At 40.8% G+C, this 18,217-nt stretch overlaps 1 protein-coding gene across 1 annotated transcript in view; it reads left to right on the top strand.

Annotated features, from left to right (window-relative positions):
• Positions 1 to 1,782: 1,782 nt before the first annotated feature.
• The window catches only part of LOC309822845 (ubiquitin-conjugating enzyme E2 E2), a 355,948-nt gene continuing 339,513 nt past the window's right edge, over positions 1,783 to 18,217 (top strand). Inside the window, exons 1-3 of the mRNA XM_082654894.1 lie at positions 1,783 to 1,903; positions 7,502 to 7,685; positions 15,705 to 15,755. Coding sequence (XP_082511020.1) covers positions 7,510 to 7,685; positions 15,705 to 15,755 — 227 coding nt within the window. The 5' untranslated portion in view covers positions 1,783 to 1,903; positions 7,502 to 7,509. The remainder of the gene's footprint in view (positions 1,904 to 7,501; positions 7,686 to 15,704; positions 15,756 to 18,217) is intronic.

Raw genomic sequence — 18,217 nt, 5'->3', positions numbered from 1 at the left:
AGAGTATATAGCAGTTAAAACACCTACAGATAAATGAAGTCCTGTAGCAACTACAGTTTCAGCATTTGAGCAGTGAAGCCTTTTCCAGTCCTTTCATAAAGTTAGAAGTTGCCATTTCTGCATCCCTGGCCCCCAGCTGCCAATGACCAGGACTGAAAAAGTCAACCTGGATAACTTTCTGTAACAGAAGAGTACTTTATTACAAAATAGTCATTGTGAACAAACAGAAACCAACAGGATATACACCTAAGAGTATACAAAAGAGTAGTTTATTTGGAGAAAAGCACAGAAACCTAGGAAATGGGGATTCTGTCATCTATCCTCACCAGACAGTTGCAAAACATACTGAAACACAGTCAATACAATGAGAATATTAATACACACGGATTTCATGAGGTAAAATAAGTTATGTAGACATTTAAGGCAGTCTATGAAATACTTTAACTTGGTCATATTCTAAGTATTAAAAAAATACGATGCATTTTACGTCATCTTTACCTACCAATATATTGCACCATGTGTGAGAGAGAGGTGGCTGTATAATCAACGATAAGCCCAGGATATGGTAATTTCTAATCCTCCAGTACATATTTTAGAGCTTAAGGGTAACAGGGCCTGTTGATGTCCTTGACTGATACACAGAGCAAACCCACGTTTTGCTCAGTGGTGATTCATGGAGCCTAGAACCAATTTTCAGAGATGTTATAAAGGTAATAGTCAATTCTTGAAGAAGGCATTTGTTCAGTTCTAGACATATGTACAGATCTCGACTTTCTCCTGTCCTCTGGGGTCTCATGGCTGCTTGAGTTGCAGAGGTGGGGGAAATTTTGTGGAAGCCGACTTAGCATAGCAGACATAGGTTTTTCTTTTTTTAATGGTTATCTGGGGTGAAGATGATAGGGGGACCTAATGTTTCCTCGGGTCGCCCACAGCACTGCTCCTGTTCTCATAACCCTTCAAGTGGACCTTAGGGCAGCATCCCACTCGCTCTGGGAGTGCTCCACCCCCCACCCCCACCCCCCACCCCCACCCCCGCGTGCCGCACTCTCTCCCCAGTATACCGGGGATGAATGGTTGGAAGCTCTTGGCTCCCACATTCTGGGCCCTGAAGGCAGAAGGACCCTCGTGCTGCAATGTCAGGTTTAGAGGCTGGCTTAGCCTAGGCGAACTTTCCAGGCCATAGCTAAGTTTTCCATCCTGGGTGCACGTGGACACCACGCGTCCGAGTTGCGGTTAGTGTGTCAACAGGGTCAGTTCAGTAACCACTTCGAGAAAGCTTCGAGGCCAGTGTGAAGCCAGGGCCGCGGTGGCCGGGGGTAACACGCCGCCCCTGCTTCGCCTTAGGGCAAGCCCCCTCCCCCCCACCCCCGGCCAGTGTTTGCCTTTAACGCGCGTGCCCGTCAAGGTCCCCGCGTCCCCTCCCTCCGGCCCGCCCGGCAGCCTCTGTTTCCCCCCACCCACCCCGCTCCCGGTCCCGGCCGCTCCTTCTCCATGGGACGCCCCTCGCCCACTCCCGCCGCTGCCCGCTCCCGGGACCCGGCTGTCACTTCACTTTTCCGCGCCGCCTTCCAGCCTTCTCGCCCGGCCGCGGGGCCCCGCCGTGCGCGCGCCCGCCGCCGCCCCCTCGCGGCCGCGCGCCCGCGGAGGAGGGGCGGAGCGGGGAGGGGGCAGGGAGGCGCGCGGCGCGGCGGGCCGACGTGGGACTCGCGCTCTCGCGGTCTCTCCCGGGCGGGCACGCGGGCACGCGCAGTCGCGGGCGCGCGCGCGGACGGCCGGGCGGCGGCGGCTCACGGAGGCGGTGGCTCCACTTTTCAGGACTCAGGGGCGGCCACAGCGACAGCCGCGGGCAGCAGCCTCGGGAGCCGGAGCTGGAACGGCCGGGGCGGCGGCGGCGGCGCCGGGGGTGAGTCCGGGCGGGCGCGGGCGCGGCGGGGACAGGCGTGGCCGGGCGGTCCGGTGCGCGGTGCGCGGGTCCGGGTTCGGTGACCGGACGGTCCGAGGGGACATCCCGTCACCGGGGCCTCCTCCGCGCCCCTTTCCCCCGCGCCTCCGCTGACTCCTCTCCCCGGGCTGGGGCTCGAGCTCGCGACCTGCGCGGACGCCCCTCCCTCAGGTACCCGTTGGGCCCCCGCCCCGACCCCCCGCTCCCCTCGGCGCCGCTCGCGACCCGGTTCCCTCCCCGCGCCCCGCGTGCCCCCGTCCCCGCGCCCCCTCCCGCGAGCCTCCTGCCCCGGTTTCTCGCCCTTTCCACCCCTCCCCCTCCTCCCCATCCACCCCTCCTCCTGCCTCTTCCCTCCCTGCCCATCCTCTACCCCCTTCCGTTCTCGGTTCCCCATCCCTCTCCAGCCGCATCCTGGAACTAAGTCTTTGCAAAAGTACAGGATAAATGTCACGGTGGAAAGTGCCCGGCTCGGTCTTCTGCTATTTTCACTAATTGCATAATTGCAGCACATGGTGTCTCTCCGGGCGAGTGCAGGGTCTGGCCCCCCCGGGGCCCGCCTGGAGACCCGGTGGGGTGTGTTTGTGTTTGCCCTGGTGTGGAGTGTGTGTTGTCCTGGTCTTTTGTGAAGCCCAGCGCTTGTCACAGTTTGGAGCCCAAGCCCATTTTTCTCCAACCTCTTCTCTGCAGCTCCCACTGGCCTGGTTCGAAACTGGATTCTCCCCCCGCCCTCCCCTTCTTCTCCCCCCTCCCTCTCTCTTCTCTCTTAGTGTTTTGATCCTTTTGCCCTTTACCATTTCTAATGAAGATAAAGCGTAGCTTCTTGTGTTTTTTTTCCCACGACCGACCAGAAATGTCCAATCCATCTTCCCTTAAGGAAATTAAGGCCGCTTTAGAAAGACCTCATCCTGTGCTCGGTGGCTGTTAGACCTATTTGCATGTCTTCAAGATTCATCGTTTTGCCTTCTGTATTCTTGAGCGTCTACTCAAATATTTCTATTTAAGAGTACAAAAGGAAATGCTAGGGTTTACCTTAAGAGTATCTCGCCTTTCAGAAAGATATTAAGTTCTTCTTAGTTTTTTTGTTGTTGTTGTTGTTGTTGTTGCTTTAAAATCCCTGATTCCTAAAAATGTATGTTTCTGAATAGGTGGTAATTCAGTCTGGACCTTGGGAATCTAAATATTTGTGTTTACTCAGTTTGGATGCTCCTTGGCTGTTTAGAGTTTTGTATGTGGGCTGATGCCAATGACAGAGGGTTTTCATATAATGTCATAGCCCATTATAGAAAGGTGGTCCCCTCCAGGACATAGCACCTTTTCCTCAAAACTTTGGTGTTCCACGATTATTTCATGCATAAATATCTCTGCAGGTAAGTGCAAAGCTGGCTATTGCTCGATATTCTGCATATAATATAAATTATTTTACATTTTAGAAAAGTTTGGAAACGTGAGTGGGAAGACAAATAGCAAGAAATCAGATGACAGAATTACGCGTTTTCCTGTTGTAAAAGCTCAAAGGAACATTTGCTTTTGCAGTTTTATACGATGAGGTACACTTATAAGGCTTATCTGGACAGTAATCCGGATTTATGGAGTGACTATGGTTGTTTTTATGTTATCAGTAATATTTATAACCAAATCATTTCATTTTTATGGAACATGTGAGTTTCATTTTGGATGTTGCTAATTTCCAAGACTGTAATTTACAATATGGAGTACATTGCTAATACAGGTTTAGGTAATTTGTGTGTTGAAGAAAGAACGATATCTAAACTCTTAATATAACCCGCATTTGAGGAAAGTTCTACTTTACTATTTTATGTTTAGAAGCCAAGTTTTACTTTGAGTACAAGGCAAAAATTTAAGTATCTTAATATCTTTGAAACTATCATGGAAGAGTAGCTCTATGTTTATAACGGCGGGATTCAAGTTCATCTTCACTCTAGATAATTGGATCAAATTAGCTATTTAGGAATTAATGTTAATAGATGATTTTAAAGTGCTGATTTAGAAGATAACATTTAGAGAGTTTTAATTCAGGAAGTTTCATTCATTTGTACTTTAGAGAGACAAAACACCAGTCTTGTAACTAATTAAAATGCTTATAGACAGTTTTTTCTTCATAAAGATTAGTTGTCACTTAGTTTTTCCCCATACTTTTTGCGTAAGCAGGCATTCAAAAACCAACAGCCACAGAATTTCCCCTTACTCTTGATATTTGAAAAAGATATGAAAACTTTGTTTCTACAAGTTTCTATAGTGGTTATTCGTGGCCTTGAGCAAATTTATCATCTGTAGGTTAAGATTTGGACAAAATAAGGTATCTTAGGTCCAAAGTGGAAATAATCTTTTTTCCTTATTGTGAAACTGTAGAAATTATACATCTATTTGGGTATTTTAATAGTTCTCTAGTGAGACTAATTTTAGTCTTCTGATATTCTGGAGCAGTTTCTGAAATTTGGGTTTCAGATTATGGCCCAGATTATATCATTGAGTAGTCTTTTAAGTAATTATATATACTTGTGGCATTATTAGATATTATGTAGTTACACATAAATAAAATTATTAAGATGAACGTGTAGCTTTATAACTAATGTAATATACAACTGAATTTCTAGGCATAGTTTATTAAACTGAAGCTGGAGTTTCAGTAAAAAAGAATTTTACTTAGGTTTCCATATGTTTGTCATATAATGGATTGCTTCTGGTTTAAGACGTATAAAATAATTTCTCACTCATTTCACATATCTCAAAATATTGCCAGCAGCATTTTGCTGTGTCTGAGGGCCTTTCTCTGAGAATTCTTCTCTTTCTTACTCGCATGCACATCTGCTCTATCTAACATGCTCTTATATACATACTTATAAGGTTTTCAACTTCTGATATATTTTTTTTACTGAAAGAAGTAAGCTGAAAAAAGAAATCAGTGTTAAATCCAAGGGTGAGAATTTAAGTGAAATAGCAATGAAAGGAAAAAAAAGCAAGAAATACGTTAGGACGGTTAGAGCTAGATGTGAAACATACTGATATAAAATTTCAGGATTCTATTAAGTGACTTTAGTGCTCATAAAAGATGTCACGGCAGTGGAGACTCATGCTCTCCATTTACAGGGTAGAGAGAAAAGCAGTCAGGGTTCCCTGTGTGTTTCAGGATTCTATTAAGTGACTTTAGTGCTCATAAAAGATGTCACGGCTGTGGAGACTCATGCTCTCCATTTACAGGGTAGAGAGAAAAGCAGTCAGGGTTCCCTGTGTGTTTCAGAGCTGCATGGAGGAGGGGGCTGTTGAGGGTGAGAGGGTGGTGGTGCTGTGTTTGCGTGTTGTCTTATTGAAGGCGTTCAGGAATTTCTGTTGACTCTTCACCCCCTCTACTTCCTGATTCCTCCGTTCTCTTGCAGTGCTTTTTGGTTTGTGTTACCATACGAATTTCAACCACTTAAAGGTCTGTATTAGGAAATCACTTTGATTTAGAGCAAGCTACAAGTTAAATCTTTGGTGATGATGAATTTTAATCATTGTCAGCTAGCTATACATTTGGACCGATTATAGTAATAAAAAACAGTGCTTTATTTGAGGTGTCCTTTTACGTATTGATTCTTATTCTCGATCTATCAAATACAGTTTTATTTCAAGTCCTGATTTGGTTGAGAGTAACATAGTATCTTTTTCAAAAGGAATTTGTCCCATTTATCTGTGATTCTTAAAGGTATATTTTGTGTTGTTAATGTCACTTCTTTTTTTTTAAAATTAATTAATTAATTAATTTGGCTGTGTTGGGTCTTCGTTTCTGTGTGAGGGCTTTCTCTAGTTGCGGCGAGCGGGGGCCACTCTTCATCGTGGTGCGCGGGCCTCTCACTGTCGTGGCCTCTCTTGTTGCGGAGCACAAGCTCCAGACGCGCAGGCTCAGTAGTTGTGGCTCACGGGCTCTACAGCGCAGGCTCAGTAGTTGTGGCGCATGGGCTTAGTTGCTCTGCGGCATGTGGGATCTTCCCAGACCAGGGCTCGAACCCGTGTCCCCTGCATTGGCAGGCGGATTCTTAACCACTGCGCCACCAGGGAAGCCCCTAATGTCACTTCTTAAAGGTAGTTTTGTTTTTTAAGGAAGAGGTACCTCAGAAGGTAGCTGCACCATCTCAGGTGGTTATGAGGTGACAGTAACATCGTTGAGAGTCTGGGTGTGGGTTTTGTCAGTTTGGGTTTGGACTTGTCAGTAAACTCTAACCTAGCCGGGTCACAAGGGATGTATTCATGGTGCTCAAACTCAGAAATTGATTATGATAGAATGACAGTTGTGAAGAGGACTGGCACTTTTTTTGTGTTATCTAGGTTATAACAACTTACAGTACCTGTGTACCAAGGTATTGAGGAAATTGAGTTGGTAATCAGAGTTCTTGTGGAGCATGAACTCAGGGCACAGGGAATTTGAAAGCCTTCAGGGATATTTCATCCAGACTTGGCGGGGGGGGGGGGAAGAACCCTTCATTGTTTCCATAAAGCCTTCATCTCCTGTGAAACGTGGTTGCTTGGTATATTGTTGGATCGGCGCTGGCACTGTGATACGGCTCAGTTTTTATCTAGAGTCATGGAGGCCTCTGTGTTCTTCTGTTATCACAAAGGTTACTTCAAACAATTGACTGGTTTAGAGGATTTTAACCTTAGCCCAGCCCGGAGGATGTATTCACGTGATATTGGTGCGAAAGTGTGCCCCATTCCTCTGTTCTTGCGGCTGTTTTTACTAACCTCTGTTACAGCCCTTAGCAAGTTGGCTTACCCACTGGATCAGATTTCTCATGCTTGTGGGACCAAAGGGCCTAGCAGAGTGCCTGGTGGGCAGTAGGCCCTCAGGTTTTTTTGGCTAACAGATTTATTGCCGTGTAATTCACATAATGTAAAATTCACTCTTTGAAAATGTGTAACTCAGTGGTTTTTAGAATATTTAGAGTTGTACAACATCACCATTATCTAATTTAAGAACATTTCATCACCCCAAAGGGAAACTTTGCACCTGTTAGCAGCCCTTTCCCATTCTTTCCTCACTCCCAGCCCCTGGCAGTCGCTTACTGACTTTTCTGTCTTTGTGGATTTACCTATTCTGGACGTTTCATATAAATGGAATCATGCAGTTAGAGGTCCTTTGTGACTGGCTTCTTTCACTTAGCATAATGTCTTCAAAATTCATCCATGTTGTAACATGTAGATACTATACTTCATTCCTTTATGTGGCTGAGTAATAGTCCATCGTTTGGATATACCACACTTGGTTTATCTGTTCGTCAGTTAGTGGACATTTGAGTTGTTTCCTCTTTTTGGTTCTATGAATAATGTTGCTGTGAGCATTTTGTGTATATATTTTGTATGTTTTCATTTCCCTCCTCAGTACACTTTGAATGGATGAAAGAAAAGTTTTGGCAACTCCCAAAGCTGTTTTGTAAAGTGACCAAGTCATTCATTTTATAGTGAGCTTTCCTTGGTTCCTCTAAGATTCACTGTCTATCTCTTCTTGAGGTACCTTACTGCAGTCCTCCCACAACTGAATAAATGATTTTTAACTCTCTAATCCAGGATCTAAAATGTCCACTGAGGCACAAAGAGTTGATGACAGTCCAAGCACTAGTGGAGGAAGTTCTGATGGAGACCAACGTGAAAGTGTCCAGCAAGAGCCAGAAAGAGAGCAAGTTCAGCCCAAGAAAAAGGAGGGAAAAATATCCAGCAAAACAGCTGCTAAATTGTCAACTAGTGCTAAAAGGTACCTCAATTATTGTAACCTCTTTGGTTTTCGTATCAGTTTATCATCTTAAGTTCTATCTTTCTCTTGCATTTAGTCATTTATCTGGGATGTGGACCATGAAGTTCATGGACTTTTCTTTCTTCTTCAAGATTACTTCTTTTTCATGGTTTTAACTGTATGCAATATGAACTTTTTGGTATTTAAAGTCAGTTAAACAGCGTGGCAAATTTATAAAGTACATATACATAGTGTGTGTGTGTGTGCGCGCGCGTGTGTGTGCATGTGTGTGTGTTTATGTATTGTTAGGTGAGTATGTATAGGAAAATGCATGTAAAAGTGTGATGATTTGATTTATGGTTCCTTGACCATTAATATTTTATTCTGTTCAGTAGCAGAGAATAAAGAGTGGGAGTCCATTGAAATAGTTATTGGATGGTACTGTATTTCCTGCTCCTCCCTGTTAGTAAAGTGAGAAATGCAGGAGTTTAGTAACAAATGCATCTTGGTTTCATCATATTAGGCAGTGGTTCAGTCTCGATACAGATTTTCTTTTTCTCCAGAGAATAGCTAGATCTGGAAGGAAGATATTTGAGTGATTCCCTATTGCCACATCAATTGCTTATGATGATTGGCATGTCATTGGACTCAGCAGGCAAATCTGCTCTAATATTGTTACGTTACAGAATATCTCTTGGTAAATAATTTAAAGGTGAATTGAATTTAGTAGAATCTTGCCTGGTCCTGTGATGTACTGTTCTTGTTTTAATACCTTTTTTATATCAAATAGGAAGTGTAAAGAAAAGCAGTCTAAATTTTAGGCATAGTGGAATGTCTGAATGTTGAATGGTAGCTTTATACTTTACTCGGTAGTATGAATTAGGGGGAACCCATCCCAAAGATTATAAACCATGTAGGCTAGTGGACCTTGTTTCTCTCTGGCCTAGTCAGTCCACAGGATTGGGAAGAACCTTCTCAGGCCCCTGGCAGGACGTGACTTTCTAGGGAGAGGTGTTGGCGTGATGGTACGCGGTGAGCTGCCTGCTCCAAGGGACTAGGGTACTCAGTTTCCCTTTTCCAGACGTGTGCTGCTGATCCCTGACCTCTGTTGAAAGAGCTATGTGACAGTCAGGTAGCCTTGAACTTTAAACCTTCGAGCCTCTATACGCGAATATGCCAGCATGGGGAAAGGGTTCAGTTTGTTTCTGTTGTCACACCACAAATCCAGGAGGCCTCAGCTGGTGGACCTGGTGGTAACACAAAATGCCCTGCTGTGGAGAAGTGCGGGTGGAGTTAGAGCGGATGAGGAAGGTGGGGATGGAGAAAATAGGGCGTTTAGATGAAGGAAAGGAGGTGGGTGTGGGTGGGTAGGAGGTACTCAAGTACAGATTGTGGCCCATGTAAATGGAGAAACACTAATCAGTCAGTGTCTGATTGGCTCATAATAGCAATAGGTATTACTGCACTGCTGAGAGTAAGAAGGGTCTTTTGAGTTGCTTCCTGGCTGAAAAAAAATCCCTCCATTGACAGATATATTCTTGTGAATCTGTGGTTTTCAAACTGTGATTGATGACCTTCCTCTAGACGGTCTCTGGGTGGTTTACGGGACAGTGTCTGAAGTGACTTAGTCATTTACTATTTGTTTTAAATAAAAAAATGCTGCTTCACTGCTAATTTTTTAAGCAAAAAAACCCCCCAAAAAACCCAACACAAAAAACTTAATTCTTCCCTTTTCCTTTTCCCCAATTTAGTTGATAGTGAAGTTAATTTTGTTCCCCCCACCGTCTCTGCTTAAGTTCTAACAACTGAGGAAAACATTGGGACTCATGAGCGCAGGGACTTAACATCTTTAATTCACCACAGTGCCTAATGTAATAGGGTCACGATAGTTTTTTACTGGCTGCCTTAGATCTTGAGTTTGTTGTAAGAGTTGGATCTTCTGTGGAGATTAGAGTCCCGGTACTAATGTGTTCAGAAGATCCAAGTTAGAGGCAGTTTCAAAATAAAATTCTAACTTGTTGTTATTGATAAATGATTTTTATTCAGATGAGATGTCTTTTCCAAATAGTGTCCTTTTGTGAGCCAGAGTTAATCATCTGGATCCGGGTTTGATTCTAGGTTCTGGCATTTAGTCTCTCTGTGATATTAGATGCATAGTTTAACATTTCTAGACCTCAGCTTTATCTTCTGTGAAATGGGGATAATAACGGTCCCGTCCTCACAGCCAGTTAAAGTCTACAGTGATATTTCTCCAAGTCCATTTGATAAACTTTAGGAAAATGAGGTATATGTTAAACTCTGAGGACTTAACGCTGTTTGTTAAACTAGAAAAACTCAGATTTTTATAGTAACTCAAGAAAAGTACTTTGCACATAGATGTTCAATTGCATAAAATGTGCTATAATTGTAGAATTAATAATTAGGTGTAGAAACATGTTTTCTTGAAAAAAAATTTCAGTTTTCAGGTATTACAGAAAAGTAATGTTGGATACAGAAAATACTAAATGGGAAATTTATTTATTTACTTATTTGGCCATGCTCCACGGCTTGTGGGATCTTAGTTCCCTGACCAGCGATAGAACCTGGGCCCCAGCAGTGAAAGTGCAGAATCCTAACCACTGGACCGCCAGGGAATTCCTGGAAATTTTATTTAAACTATGGTAAAAATTAATTTCTGTCTTCTTCAGAGTTAAGAGGGAGATTTTAGTTACTTCTTTGATGCATTTTTGCTCCTCTTTGGCTTGAATTTGTTTCTTAAAAAATTGGCATGCTCTTATCATGGTCTGTTCTCTCGATAACGTCTGTATCACTGTTGGTATATTTGCTATACCTCTAATTATATTTGTTTTGTATATATATATTTGTCTTATTTGTAGTTGGACTATACCTGAAGTAACAAATTTTGATGATTTCATTAAATGGACTAGTCAATTCAATAAAACATCTATTTTGAGCTCTTCATTGAATTGACTGTACTGTCAATGTAAATTTTAAAAAATATTTATTTATCTATTTACTTATTTGGTTGCACCGGGTCTTAGTTTCGGCAGGTGGGCTCCTTGGTTGCGGCTCACGGGCTCCTTAGTTGTGGCATGCGAACTCTTGGTTGCGGTATGCATGTGGGATCTAGTTCCCTGACCAGGGATGGAACCCGGGCCCCCTGCATTGGGAGCTCCGAGTCTTAACCACTGCGCCACCAGGGAAGTCCCTGTAAATGTGAATTTTAAATCACATTTATTGCATGCTACCTTTGTTCAGAGTGGACATTGTGATTTTACTGGATACAATATAATACTGTCCTAGGGATGATACTTAGCTTTAGACTCTACATTTTTGTTAGGTTGAAAGGTTGATTTCAGTGTACATGTATTCCAATGTGAACTTCTATTATATGGGCTCATCTAAGTTTGTTTTCCACATAAGAATGAAGTAATACTCTTTATAGATAATCTTCCATAATTATTGTATTTTCTTGATTCTGAATGTGCATTTAAAAACTTTTTAATGTTCCTGAAATCAGGATGCATCTTACAGTTGATGTGCACCATCATTAATTTAGGGTGTCTTAAGAATCAGTGGTCTTTTGGATTCACAGGTGCGTGGTGTGTATCACCATTCAGAAGTAAACTCTAGGTTTATTGCTTGCAATGGCTCTGTGTTTTCTGGGTTAATTCAGAGACTACTTTGAGATTTTAAAAATTTTAGTAATTAGTTGCATGATGTTTTCTTCTTGAGAATGAGTTCATTTTGGAAGGTTTTGAGGAATGCAGACGGTAGGGGAATATAGAAAGTCATCTAAGTGGATGAAGGTTTTTTAAAATAATAACTGTTAAGCAAACACCTTTGCGAATCCCCATGTCATATATTCATGTCCTGCTTGGCCCTGAGTAAGTTACTGAATTTTCTTTAGCCTAAAATATGTTTGTGTTTTAAACATGTCAGTACCTATACACCGCTTCATTTTTCTGAACCATAAGTCCAATATGTTGGTGTTAAAATGAATGTTTCATATTGCCTCCATTTTTGTCGTTTTGGTGCCGTTTTCTTCAGTCAAGGCTGAATGAATCATGATTGTGGCCCCCGTCCTCCACTCCCCTTTCTTTTTAGCAGATGACAGTCACGTGCAATACTCTTACCATTCCTGGAACATTTAAGGTATTGGGTGAAGTCTTACAAGCTGAAATTTAGTCTGCATTTTGCTTCTGACTTGACTCCGTAGCCATGTGCAGTCACTGACTTCTGTATCATAACGACTAAGGAAGTGGCACTGCCGGACAGAAATTCGAGTTAGGCAATTGTCTAGTTGATTTATGTCTCAAGAAAGGATTTTGTCTTAAAAGTTCTGATAAGAGAGAGGAGAGGTCTTTTTGTTTATTTGACTTAGCAAGATAATTGCTTGTCTTTTCACCTTACCAGTGTACAGTTACTAACCTTAGTATCCTAAATGGGGACTGATAAAACGGTAATACTTAGAAAATTCTGTGAGAGTTATTTAATTCACTTTTAATAGCCTAAGATCATCATGTAAAAGGTACACGGTAAGTGTGAATTATTGATACTTTTTCATTTTTCGTCACCCTAAGGGACAGTGCCTGAAATAGCTGCCTTCCTTACCGCGCGTGTCAAGACTGAGAAACTTAATACATACCATGATTACAACTTTTGAGATAGAATTGAATTGCTGTTATTGAAAACAGCAGGACGTCTTGCAACCGTTTAAATAGCAATTCTTCGTATAATCTTTTCTGTCAGGAGAAATACAGCCATTCTTTGGTAGCAGTGGCTCCAAATATATTATAGTATATTGACTCCCTGCGCAGAATTGTCAGGTTTATCAATTGCAAGTTTATAAATTGCTTTTTGTATTGAATAATTAGATTTAGAATTATAGATATCTGGAGGGGTTTCAAGTTCCATTATAGAATTATGTGACAAAATTATGACATCAATTTTTTAAACCAAAAGGGACAGTATAAGTATAAAGCAAGATGAGTTATTTGAAGATCCCAAAGAAGTTCTTTTATGTTAAAAATAGTTTTCTTTGACAGTTTAAGCATACTCTTTTGAATGAATGCCTGTTCTTTTGGTCCTCTTATTTTAAAAACGAAAGTATAGGGCTTCCCTGGTGGCGCAGTGGTTGAGAGTCCACCTGCGGAGGCAGGGGACACAGGTTCGTGCCCCGGTCCGGGAAGATCCCACATGCCGTGGAGCGGCTGGGCCCGTGAGCCATGGCCGCTGAGCCTGTGCGTCCGGAACCTGTGCTCCGCAACGGGAGAGGCCACAACAGTGAGAGGCCTGCGTACCGCAGAATAAAATAAAATAAAATAAAATAAAGAATAAAAACGAAAGTATATATATGTGTATACACACACACATATAGGTATGTGCGTATATATATATATGTATATATCAGAATCACTTTACTGTACACTTGAAACTAACACAATATTGTAAATCAACGGTACTTAAATAGAAAAATTTTATGAAAGTTATTCATGTTTCTGGCAACAGATTAAACAGCACAGAGACATTTTTAATGAAAAGCAACAGTTTTTTGTTGAAACACTCTCCCTGTCCCAGTTGCATTCCTTTAGCTGTCTCTGGTTTGTCCTGCTTCTGGTTTTCTGCACAACCCTAAATCTTATGCATATACCTGCTTGTTGAATTGTTAACTTAAATAATATCTTTTGTCTCCTTGCTATGAAATTTGAGGATGTAGCTTGTTCACCTGCTTTCTTTTTTTTTCCCTCCTCCCGGTTAATGATAGTTATATTTAAAAGAAAGAGTATTGGTTGTCTTTCTAAACTAAATAATATAGTTAAGCCACTATTTCTTATTCCCTCACATTTCAGCAGTATTCCTTGGTTCCCTAGTTTGTAAAATGGGGATATTAGTACCTTTTTTCTTCTTTCCGTCTACTCACAGCCCCCCATCCACTTTTTGTTGGTTTCTATTAGCTACACCCAATTTCACATCTTCAAGGTTAGTAACGTTTTCATTGTGTAGTGCAACTACAACCTGTCTTCTGTGCTTTATCTGTAAGTAAAAGGCCAATAAACTGTCTGTACGTTTACCTAAATATTTAGTGCCACACCAAACACGGTGTTAGGATTAGATTTCCTCTAAGTCCAATATTACAATCTCAGGGCTCCCCAGTGAGTCATAGCATTTAGGTGAAATAGGTCAAATCTTTCTGTTTTATGCCTTAATATCTGTTACATGATTAAAATTATTTTACGTTTGAGTTTCCTTCCTGTTCGATCTACGATTTTCTTAGGCAGAAAATGTAATCTCTTCTGGGATTTCTGACTGTCTTTCTCCCCGCTCCCCGAATAGTAGGTCTTTTTTAATCTTTATGTACTCCGCAGTCCCCTCTTGACCATCTCAACCTGTTTGATCTACACCCATCTGCTTTGTCTTCCAGAAATGCACTGAAATTTCTCCTCCTTTGGTGACCACCCCCTTCTCTTTGCTGTTTATTCCTTTTTGCATTTTCTGTATCTCCACCTGCTCCCCCCCGCCATTACCATGGGGTCCTGAAGGAGTGGGAGGTGAATGTGTGTGTTCTCAGTTTGCTGTCTTTAACCTGGACTTACCCATTTTGTTTTCAAGTGCCTGTTTTATTTATATTTTTGTGTGAAATCTACAAAGGGTATCAAATCTTTGAGATTTCTCTTATTTAATTCTGGACCATATGTACTTTAAATGCATATAAACACATCACAGAGTCCATATTAGAAGGAAATCATATGTTCTAACGATAAGAGGTCATGGAATTTGTCCTAGTTAGAACCTCTTCATTTTATAGGAGAGAAAATTGAGGCCTAAAGAGAGGGAGCAGGTGTGAGCAGTCTTTTTGCCCAAGAGTCCTCAATTAATGGGGTAGCAGAATTAGTAGTTTTTTTGGCTTTAAATTTGTTAGGCTTGCTCTACTTCATAATGCCTCCCCAACCCTGAGTCACATGGCTTAGAGAAGTGACCATTACATCTGGACCATGCGCTTCATTTGGGAGGTTGGTGGCAGTCCTTCTGGGGGATTTGCACCAATTCTGAGCTTCCTTTGGTTGTCTTGGAAAAGGCACAGAATGAAACTGTTTGAGAATAAATGTCTTTGTTAAAATTCTTATTTTTTTATGGTGCTTTTAGTCACCTGTCATTACCAGAAGAGCAGGCATCCAGCAGTTAGTGAATCTCATATTTTAAAACCAAGGCAGAGGAGAAGAAATGGTTTTGAGAATTTAAAAAAATTAGGCTTAACAAAGCCTACTTTTAATAATACATGAATGATAGAAGGTTGCTAAGTATACTCTTACAAAACAGTGTAGCACTGTTAGCCTTTGTATATGTATAGGGGGTTAGGTGCAGTTAAAAATAAAAGGTGAAAATAACTCATGAGGGCAAAAACAGGTTTTTAAAATAAAAGTTCTTTTTTTCCCCCCCTTTGCACAAAGCTCATGCAGTTACATTAAAATGAAGGCATTCTAGTAAGGCTTATTGAAACTTGAAAGCCTCAACTTGCTCCAACCTAGAGGCTTCAGGGAATAATACCATTTATACTTTGATAGCGGTTTTGGGTGTTAGAATGAGATCTTGATAATCCTTTCTTTACCAGTTGATTGGCTCAGTCAGGATGCTTGGATTCAACTTAATATGATCATTTTTCCGTCCTATATGGGATGTTCTAGTACAGAGCAGAAGTTGGAATGATCCATAAATAGTGTGGCAAACGTTTCCAATTTAAACTAGAAATTTTGGCTAGTGTTAGCAGTGGCTTAACGAAGTTTTCATTGAACTTATAGTGTTGCTAACACAGGCTGCAAGCACCGATGGTGGCCAGTCTCATTACTCTTTGTAGGAGCATTGTCAAAACTGTGGCAGAAATTACTACTTTGTTGGTATTGTATATGACGATTTATACGGTATTAGTATTTCAAATTAAAAGCATACAAACGGGAAAGACTAGTGTAAAAGTATAATTTTAGTGAAATATTAAAAGAGTGAAGACATTTTAATGTAACTTTCTTTGTCTTTATTTTGAAGAATTCAGAAGGAACTTGCAGAAATTACGTTGGACCCGCCTCCCAACTGTAGGTAAGTACTTACGGATTTTTATTTATTTGTATCTTTTGCGGAAGAGGTAATTGAACTGTTGGTCTGATGCGCAACTATTGTTGTTGTAGCCTGATTAGTTAGTAAAAACATCATTGTGGTTTGGACTTTAATGATTGTGGAAGACAGTGGTGGTGGTTGTCTCTGCAGAAATGGGATATTCCGCAAGTATGTTTGCAGTGGTAGAGTGGAGTCACCAAAAAACAGAGTAACGCAATAAAAATAAGGTAGTGAAATTATAGGGTAACAAATACAGTCACCTTTTAGTGAAAGAGGCGTGAGGGTTTTAAATGACTTCTTCAATGGTGCAATAACAGCGTGGCTAAAATATTTGCTATTTGATAATTATTCAATTGTTATCCTGTTGGAAATTGATTTTTAAAAGTGCTGGAACATTAAACAGTGTTCTTCATGGTTTACATTACTTCTTGTCGTCATGGCTTGTGACTAAGTCAGAATGGGTGATTGGAGGCAGGTTGAATTTAAAACGCTCTCTCCTTTATGACCACATACCCTCAACTTTCTGGTCTGAGTTTACTTATAGGAAGTTAACGTGCTTGCCCAGAAATGATTAATGATGTGCAGGTACGTAGTGGAAAGAGGAGAGAAACTATCTCCCACCTTAAACAGTATCTTGCATCTGGTGCCGTAGTTGCAAGATGGCTGTTTGGCGGTTTTAAGACAATTCTTTCTGTTTTGATGTGAACTCAGTGTTGAAACCAGGCCAGCGTGGAGTTTTTGTCGTTTAAATTGGTGGTGGTGTGCATCAGAGGTGAGAGGGCAGGTTTCCAATATTGAGTGCGTTGTTGGGTGTGATTTCTGATTTCACTGATTTTGTTTTTATATGAAAGCAAAGACAGCAACTATGGTTGTTAGTGAAAGTGAAAGTTTTGCAGATGGCTCTGTGGCTAGTTGACAGCTATTTTGTGTAGGAAAAATTCTAATAAGACTTAAAGTTTGTGGTGAATTTAATATGGTTCTTTACATGAGAGTCATATATAGTATATAAACTTGCAATAATAACATTCGAAGAAAGTTTCACTCAGCTAGAACAAATGATTCTTTGTTAGGAAAAACTGTTTAATAGTAAGACTTTTTTTGTCACACTTAAGACTATGTTACATCAAAGCTGTTTCAGATGACAGATCATTGTTTAGGCTTTGGTGGCCAATTTGTGTAAGTGGATTGATTTGTGGAAAAACTTCAGTTTGAATTAAACTAAAATCCCTTGTTTCTTATGATAATATTTGTTTTAATGGTTTGAATCTTTTTTTTTAATAAACTGTTTTACCTCATATATTATTTTTGTTACCTTTTTACAAACAACTGAACTGGTAAATATGTGAACTTAGTTTATACACTTATTTGCTTAAATTTTGACAACAGATTCTTGGCAAAATAAACTAATTGCTTTGTTTTGATGAGCTTGTTTAAGGCTCACTTTTGATAAATGACATCCACATATAACGTGATGATTAGACTGTTTGCAACTTTACTATCATATATTATTTTCTAATGCATTAGTCTAATTTAGCCTTGACTTACTACAAATAATAATTTAACTTAGATTAAACCGATATATTGTAAACATGCATGAAAACTGGAGAGTCTGTGAAAGGAATTACATAATGGTTATTATTACTTAAATAAACTTAAATAATTGAACCATAGTTCTATTTAATGTAAAAAAGAAAAGCTTAACTATGGTGTCATCTGAAATTTGGGGATTTACTTTTTCATTGAGCCTTAGTTAAAGTATCATTACTGGTTATGTAAGCAAAATATATGTAATAGTTTTACATTTAAAAATGTAGATGTCACACATAATAAGCCCCTCAGACAATCTCAGGAAAGACACCTACTTAGTTTTATTTTCCCCCCATTTTTATTGAGATATTGACATAGAACATTGTAGGAAAGATACTTTGTTTGGTTGATTTGCTGGCTTTGGGAAATTTGCAATGAAATCCTTTTAACCACGTGCAGGTTGGGTAACTAAATTTGCTTCAGAAGTAAGGACTATTGGTGAAGTGTCTTTAGCTCCTTTTATTGAACCCCTAATAGTTGATTGGACTGATCATGCAGACGCTAAGATCATGCCCACCTTCATGTTTGTGGTGCTCCCCCTGGCAAAGGATCTGCTGTGCTGGGGCTGGCTGGGAAGTGGTGATTACCCCCAGGTTCCCTGCGTGCTTGCGCCTCTTCACTTAGACGTTCACGTGCTTGTATTAAGCGGATTGCTGTGGCGTTTGGAGTTCGGGTGTCAAATATTTGATTGTGGTTTATAGTAAATCTTCCCATCTATATTTCAATGAGAATGTAGTCACTATCTTCAGAAAGAGAAGGTAGAACAATTTTGGTTGGGCATGTTTTTGGCACAAGGTTAACAGTGCTTTTGTGGTTGATTTTTTAAAAGTGCTGTGCTGTCTTCATGTGTGTCCTAC

Source organism: Grampus griseus (genome assembly GCF_964374135.1).
Source record: "Grampus griseus genome assembly, chromosome: 5".
Taxonomy (NCBI): Eukaryota; Metazoa; Chordata; class Mammalia; order Artiodactyla; family Delphinidae; genus Grampus; species Grampus griseus.
The sequence above is the reverse complement of the archived record's forward strand: the minus strand, read 5'-3'. Positions and strand labels throughout refer to the sequence as shown.